Below are 8,655 nucleotides of genomic sequence, written 5' to 3'. Positions count from 1 at the left end.
AACAACAACAACAACAACAACAACAACAACAACAACAACAACAACAACAACAACAACAACAACAACAACAACAACAACAACAACAACAACAACAACAACGCCGCCAACAACAACAACGCCGCCAACAACAACAACTCACGGTAATAAGAAGATCTGTAGGTACCTACGTTACCTACTTATCATGTTAAAATACATGCTTAGAAAAAAGGAGTGAGATCCCCTACAAAAACACAAATGTGAAAAAAAAAAGGCCAAGTTCCTTTCCAAAAATGTCGGCCTATAAAAGTGGTGAGATCAGAAAATAAAGGCCAAGTCTGCAGTCCCAGTTTTTCGTGCCTTATGAATCTTAATTCCTTCAACCTTCTCTCAGTTTCAACTTGGCTATGTTTTCCCTACTCAAATAAATGAATAATTAAACGTGAAATCCGAAGAGAAAACATAGCCAAGTTGAAACTGAGAGAAGGTTGAAGGAATTAAGATTCATAAGGCACGAAAAACTGGGACTGCAGACTTGGCCTTTATTTTCTGATCTCACCACTTTTATAGGCCGACATTTTTGGAAAGGAACTTGGCCTTTTTTTTTCACATTTGTGTTTTTGTAGGGGTACTCATTTAAATTTACCTCTAGGCTTAAGCAATCCACAAGTTGAAGTTAGATTAAAATTGGCTTAAAAGTTTGAAATCAACAAATATCAGGATGTTTAATCAAAGAGGTAAACTTAAACCAAATTTAAACTCTGATCGTGGGCCCTTTACATTAGACTTTAAAGAGAGTAAAAAACAAATACTTGCAATTTATACATCAAGTACTTACCTACCTGTATACCTACTTATTTATTATTTAATTAATACAAATTAATCTGTCAACAAATAGGCAATGTATTTTTAAATAATAAGTAAGACAAATGTACACAATTAAGTAAGTAATTTAGGAAATATTAACTGAAAATCTTGTCGGTAAAAAATAGGTAGTTCTCTACTATCTATTTCATTATTTTGGTATCAAATTCTTGAATAAACGATTAAATTCCATGCCTTGGCTGGGAGCAAACTTGCACCCACGTGTTTACCAGGCAATCATCTTGAATACTAATCCACCCAGCCTGTTGGTAAAACCACCATTATTTGACTTGCTTACTCACTCCCTCTCTGAAATATTTGGAACGTGTGTTATTATTAAGTACCTATTTTTCCTGTTGGTACACCTTTATAGCTCATCATCTTAGACTGTCCACTGCTGGACAAAGGTTTCTTCTTCATTCCTCCATTTCACATAACACACATAACAGTCACAAGTTACCTCTGGGAATGCTAGGGGACTGTTCAGGTATAGTCTTTGAGTATGCTCTAAGGGTCTAGGTAAAGGTAATTACTTAAAGTAAGATGTGAGTTCCACAAGACTGTAGAATAGAATAGAACACTTATACCCTGCTCAAATGAGACTAAAAAGTACCTTTAGCCCGGCAGTCTAAACAAGCTCTCATGTATTTTATGGGTTTCAAACAGAGTACATAGTATACTTAACCTGTAGACCTGGCCTCAACGTTTGTGTGTGTATCAATTGTCTGGCTCACAAATTGGGAATATCCTCTCATGAACACATATTGTGTAAAATATATACTTAAATGATAAAGTATGTACATTGAGGCAGAGGCCAAGAGAAATGCTGCTCAAATAAATTAATGAAATGATATCTCACTCTCCACTGCTATACTACAGATGATGGTCACACTCTGGATTTGAGTTTAGGACTCTATTAGTACCTAGATATGTATTCTCTATCCAGATGGTTATGAGAGCAAGCAGTCATCGACCCAAAATGAAAGAACCAATCAGAATTCAAGAATTCCTTGCATTGTTGCAATTAGGGTAAAGGTCTATTTTCATAAACTCTCTCTTATCTCACTCTCCACTGCTATACTACAGATGATGGTCACACTCTGGATTTGAGTTTAGGACTCTATTAGTACCTAGATATGTATTCTCTTTCCAGATGGTTATGAGAGCAAGCAGTCATCGACCCAAAATGAAAGAACCAATCAGAATTCGAGAATTCCTTGCATTGTTGCCATTAGGGTAAAGGTCTATTTTCATAAACTCTCTCTTTTAAAAAGCAGAGGTAGCTCTGGATGGGAATTTAGGTAATTGGGAGCTGGATTATTGCGATATATGTATTTGGAAAAATCCTACAATGCTGCAGTGAGCACCAAAGTTGTGATATAGTAAGTAACACAAAGAAAAGACATTTATTTATTTATTTTTTATTTAATTATTTTTAAAGCAGAGGTAGCTCCGGACGGGAATCGAACCCGCGATCTATCGCTTACAAGGCAGGTGTGCTTCCAAGCTCACTAGGCTGGCACATTTTAGACATTGAATGAGACACAGACGGGCTCATTGAATTACCTACGCATCTGCTCTTCTGCTGCAGAGAATTTTGTACCAAACCTGACCAGAAGCAACACAATATTGCCTTATAAGGACATCAATATTGGAGTCAGAACACAAAATAAAAACAATAATAATAGTAATAATGATATGAAAGAAATAAAAAATAAAACAAAATTACCCATGAGTATATGATTCACGAGGATTTCCAAGAACAATGATTTGAAAGAAGAATGTATTAGATGAATATTAATTTTGGAGAAAAAATAAATAAAAAATAAATGGCAGACACTGTCTGGTTTCCTTGTCTTCTTCTTCTTCTTCTTACGTATTCTTCTTCCTTCTTGTCTTCTTCTTAGAAGCAAGCCGTTCCGAGAACGAACCTTCTTGTAGGATAAAGACAGGAATCAAACCCGCGACTTAGTGCTTCTTCTTCTTCATTCTTGTCGTCTGTCTCTTCATCATCTAAGTACCTAAGTAGGTATTTTTTTTTTCAAGATGATTGTTTCGATTCTTTGTAGCTTTCTACATTAAACGCTTGTGGTCTGTGTCGTAGCATGCCCATCCCATAGTATATCCCTCATCGGATTTGTGAGAAGAGACATAATAATTACCATTTAGGTGCTGGGTTCAACACGAGGACACCAGAAAGTAACCCGTTTAAATTTGTATGTACAGGAGATTTTCTGTTAACTCTGGGAATCGAACCCGGGTTTACCTATTAAATGTAGAGACTCCCTCCCTAGGACCATAATAAATGTAGAGACTCCCTCCCTAAGACCATAATAAATGTAGAGACTCCCTCCCAGGACCTTCTGAGGGGTAGCTAATTTATTTGAAGCCTTAGAGGGCCTGGTAAAGGCCCTTTTTCTGAGCATTTCTACAGTTCACTTAACAGCAGGCACAGTAGAACCTCAATTATTTCAACCTCCATTATATCAACTCTGTTTTTTTAACTCCAAAAATCGGAGGTTTCCCTATCTTTCAGGGAAATCCTACATTATCAGAGGAAGAGATCATTGAAAGTAATGAGACTAATGACGAAGAAAACAATATCGGAGACATGTTTTTTGTTTGTTTCTTAGTTTGTTTTATTTAATCAGTTAAATATTTTACAGTTAACCAACGGAGAAGTGAATTTCACGTTTAATAAAGTGTATTGTTCGTTTAATTTAATAATTAATTGGCTAAGGATTGTGTTTCTATTACATTTACGAAATGCGTATTTGAAAAAAAAAAAAAATGAAAATTTTTCCAACTCCCGAGCCTGAGCCGCCCACGGCGGCCAATTTTTGATCGAAAATTTCCCATCTTAAAATACTTCCCAAGTAATGAGGGATCATTAAAAAGTGTCCAAAAATTGAACTTTTTTTTTCTGAAAATTCGATCGCCTGCGGCGGCCAATTTTCGACTAAAAATTTTCTATCTTAAAATACTCCCCGTGTGATAAGGAATCATATAAAGTACCTATGAAAAAAATTGATTTTTTTTTTTTGGAGTTCGAAGCAACATTGACTTTGGTTGATATCTGGATGGGTGACTATCCGTTTTTTACCAAGTTGTTACAGTTGCGTCCTTGGAACATATCGGTATATCATACCAAATTTCATCGCTTTACGACAAACCGTTCTTGAGATATTTTGTTCACAACCTTTTCAACATTTTCCACGAAATGAGGGTTAAGTAACAACTTTCTACTTTTTCCCATTTAAACCTGTAGTACGTACGTACGTAACGTACAGACCATGGGCTAAAAATCACTTTTTTGACATCAGGGGATCCCAAAACGGATATTTCCAGCCATTTCCCGTTGAAAATTTGGACCGATTGCAATACTTTCATTGCTAGTATAGCTCCGCTATACTGTTAGTAATAGAAAGTAAAAAGAAGAAAAAAAAAATCCATCTAGGCGCACGGCAGTGCGCCAGGCCAAGTTATTCCGGCCTCAGCACGCCAGTGTATATTACACGAAACATTTCGAGCCATTTTTACCCCTATCATAACTCCGTTAATTACGTACGTATTGTTACGAAATTTGGATCATACCTATGTTAAGCTATACTTCAAAAAAGTCCGCCGACCGGACCTCGATAAATGTATGGTTCGGCTGCTATTTAACGCGTAAACTTCGAAAAAGCTCAAAAAGGGTTCGCAGTGTTCAGGCCTTTAGATTTCTGCTGAAATCGCTCGATGTCATCACAGACCTGCTAAGGTCTTATCGTCCTGAAACCTGAATGTGAAGAGAGAACATGAGAGAAGAAAGCCAGCCGTTCCGAGAACGAAACTAATCTGTTTAGAAGAAAGTTATTTGCATGGGCGGGAATCCTGCAACCTAGCGCCTAACAGGTTGGAGCCCTATTCCCGAAGCTAACTATGCTGGTTAGGTTGAAGTTTTAGTTTATTATTTCTTAAAAAGTCCGCCGACCGGACCTCGATAAATGTATGATTCGGCTGCTATTTAACGCGAAAACTTCGAAAAAGCTCAAAAAGGGTTCGCAATGTTCAGGCCTTAGAAGAAAGCCAGCCGTTCCGAGAAGGAATCTAATCTGTTTAGAAGAAAATTTGCATGGGCGGGAATCTTGCAACCTAGCGCCTAACAGGTTGGAGCCCTATTCTCGAAGCTAACTATGCTGGTTAGGTTGAAGTTTTAGTTTATTATTTCTTAATTGACTTTCCTCTCAATTCCATTAGTGAAAGTGACATCTCCACTTCCACTAACTTTTTTATAATGGCAAATTGCTGAAATTGCATACCTTTGACTTTCCTCTCCATTCTATTAGTGAAAGTGACATCTCCACTAATATTTATATCGTGGCATATTGCATACCTAACATATTTACACGGCGATCATAGGAATTCTGATACATTGTGGTTCGCTATTGCGTACGGTAATCCCATCTTTTGTACGGTAATTCATTTCTGGACATTTGGCAACATTGCGTTTTTGTTCTTGGCGTTCATTTTTAATTTCTTCCCCTTTTTACTTTTTTTGCATTTGCATCTGCGAGAGTGCAGAATTCTGCATTCTGCACCTTTGCAGTTTTTACATCTTTCACTTGTGGCTCTCCGACTCTCCGTAGTCCCGTAAAAATCTGTCTTCTCAAGTTTTAAATAGTTTTTCTTTTTAAGAAAATTACCAAAACCCAAAACCCCGTGATTACAACAGAACCGTGCGCTATACTGATTGAAATCTCGCGAGAAAAGTGGTACTTTCTCTACATTTCGGTCCTCGATCTGTCAACTCAAATGAACAGTTAAATATTTTACAGTTAACCAACGGAGAAGTGAATTTCACGTTTAATAAAGTGTATTATTCGTTTAATTTAATAATTAATTGGCCAAGGATTGTGCAGTTAAATATTTTACAGTTAACCAACGGAGAAGTGAATTTCACGTTTAATAAAGTGTATTGTTCGTTTAATTTAATAATTAATTGGCCAAGGATTGTGTTTTTTAAGGTAATTATTATTAGGATTTACCTACTTGATTATGAAATTAAATACTGTAAGCACCATAGTACCCATTTAAAAACCACTTGATTGTCTTCAGGCTATTGAATGTAGTAACTATGACTTATTTTGTCAAATAAGGATTGTGTTTTTTAAGGTAATTATTATTAGGATTTACTTGATTATGAAATTAAATACTGTAAGCACCATGGTAATGGTACCCATTTAAACCACTTGATTGTCTTCAGGCTATTGAATGAAATAACTATGACTTATTTTGTCAAATAAGAAAGTTGACCAAAGGCAATCACCCCCCAGGTCTAGAATTACATGTTGAATGGTCTCTCTTGGTTTCCACACAACAATTTTTGAAAAATGTCTAGTAAAGAACTATCGTAAAGTCAACATTTAAGAGCATGGTTAAGCCTGTGGTAACACATTTTGATAGTAGAAGGTCCTGGTTTCATCTCCCAGTTACAAAATCTCAGGAAAGTTTCTCTAAGCTAACTTATTGCCAATGGACACTTTGTTTAACAAGTAAAGTGCAGGTGTAAAATTCTGGGACCAATTAATGATTGATAGGAAGTCAGAGGGACATTTTAAGCTATTTGTTTCACTAGTTATTTTAAAATTCTTACATTATTAACAGGTTATGGACAGGATCACAATTTAAGGAGCATGGTTAAGCCTGTGGTAACACATTTTGATAGTAGAAGGTCCTGGTTTCATCTCCCAGTTACAAAATCTCAGGAAAGTTTCTCTTGCATAAGCTAACTTATTGCCAATGGACACTTTGTTTAACAAGTAAAGTGCAGGTGTAAAATTCTGGGACTAATTAATGATTGATACGAAGTCAGAGGGACATTTTAGGCGATTTGTTTCACTAGTTATTTTAAAATTCTTACATTATTATCAGGTTATGGACAGGATCACAATTTAAGCAGATACTCATTTAAATTTACCTCTAGGCTTAAGAAATTCACAAGTTGAAGGTAGATTAAAATTGGCTTAAAAGTTTGAAATCAACAAATCAGGATGTTTAATCAAAGAGGTAACCTTAAACCAAATTTAAATTCTGATCATGGGCCCTTTACATTAGAATTTAAAGAGAGTAAAAAACAAATACTTGCAATTTATACATCAAGTACTTACCTACCCAGTATACTTATTTAATTAATACAAATTAATCTGTCAACAAATAGGCAATGTATTTTTAAATAATAAGCAAGACAAATGTACACAATTAAGTAAGTAATTTAGGAAATATTAAATGAAAATCTTGTCGGCAAAAAAAAAAAAAAAAATCCAAACAGCCTGTTAGGCCTATGCAAATCAAATGTGACATAACAGACTGTTAGGTTAACAGGCCTTCCAAGAGGTGAAAAAGATATTGGTGAAATCCACCCTTACCAGTTATACCATCATGTTATACCTCCATCAAACAAACAAGTGAGTAGGTAAGTAGCATATTAGGTACATACCTGGTTATACCATCTGTTATCACCCAAGTCCACTTGATTTTTCTGAGGCACAATACAGGGGTTTGCCATTATGATAGTGTTATCTTATCAGTTCAATATTGCGGGATAACGAGCCCTGTAGCTTCCTGGATAACTAACTGATTTTCCTAAAGGGGCACAGATCCCAGACTCGGGCTAAAATCTCAAAACTGAACAAGTTCCACTTTTACCCTGAATACCAAAAATGATAATTTAAGGATTTCCTTCACTTTATCTTATCTTAGGCAACTTTACTTGAAACAAGAAATTTTGATTTTTTTTTTCTTTTACAACCACTTTTCAAATTTCTATTTCTCAGACAGAATCAAATTTGAATTTTCGCGGCTGAAGAGAACTGATAAAAGAAAAACGATTAATCGAATTAATTGTAATCGATTAATCGAAAAATGGCAGTGTTGCGGGATGTACGGTATTTCCCACACATTATTTTCCCCTACGGTAGTACCTGCTCTGCGTACGGTAGTATGTATCTTTAAAACAGGGGTTCTGAAACTGTGGTCCGCGAGATCGCGTACCACGAATGTACCCGGGGGTCGATCCCTCAACATCGCGATAGCTGGAGGAGAAGAAGAGAAACGAACTTGATCAAATACAGGCCACAAGCGTCTAATGTAGCAGTTGTTCCATTGCTACGAAATAAAAACGGCGGTGGAACACTCATCTTTAAAAAAAAAAAAAAAACCTATTAAAAATTATCTAGGTAGGTACTTACTGTTCCTTATTTTAATTAATAATAGTACTAATAGGTAGTTCTCTACTATCTACTTCATTATTTTGGCAGTTTTTGAAACATACTGCAAGAAGATTAAGTGAAAAGTGGGCGAAGTTGTATTCATGGGTATTGGGATGGCTGAAGGTGAAAGTTGAGATATCGGTGGTGAGGATGATTTCAATGAGAACGAGAGGTTCAAGGAAGAAGTTGTTGTTGTTGTTGTTGTAGCGGCTTTAGCTTTCGCCGAATGGCGATAGAATAAAGAAAAGATGTCTTTTTGTACCTGCTATACACCGGGGTGATGGTCTCTAACTCTAGCCATGTTAATTTGGCTGGCTCTTCCTGAACCGCAGTCAACCATCGTGAGGACTTGTGCTTGGTCTTTAAAAGCAGAGAGAACCCTTTGAAGAACTGCCAGCTTGCTAGGCTGGTTAGGGTTAGCTGTTCTCCTCCCTGTTTATAGTCCCACAGCCAGACGCTAGTCTTCTCTCTGTTTAATGTCCCCTAGCCAGAAGTTGAGATTGATTGAGTGTGAGGACAGAGCAGGAATGGTACAGTTGGAGAATTGAAGAAAGTAATACGATGA

General features: G+C 36.4%; 1 protein-coding gene across 1 annotated transcript in view; it reads right to left on the bottom strand.

Annotated features, from left to right (window-relative positions):
* Nucleotides 1-7,669, bottom strand: part of LOC103508201 (platelet-activating factor acetylhydrolase IB subunit beta) — a 23,919-nt gene extending 16,250 nt beyond the window's left edge. Inside the window, exon 1 of the mRNA XM_008472733.3 lies at nt 7,319-7,669. Within this exon, the coding sequence (XP_008470955.1) occupies nt 7,319-7,387 (69 nt within the window). The 5' untranslated portion in view covers nt 7,388-7,669. The remainder of the gene's footprint in view (nt 1-7,318) is intronic.
* Nucleotides 7,670-8,655: the final 986 nt, after the last annotated feature.

This window comes from Diaphorina citri, unplaced genomic scaffold (genome assembly GCF_000475195.1).
Source record: "Diaphorina citri unplaced genomic scaffold, Diaci psyllid genome assembly version 1.1 scaffold378, whole genome shotgun sequence".
NCBI lineage: Eukaryota > Metazoa > Arthropoda > Insecta > Hemiptera > Psyllidae > Diaphorina > Diaphorina citri.
Note: the sequence above shows the minus strand (reverse complement) of the source record. Positions and strands in the feature narration are given on the sequence as shown.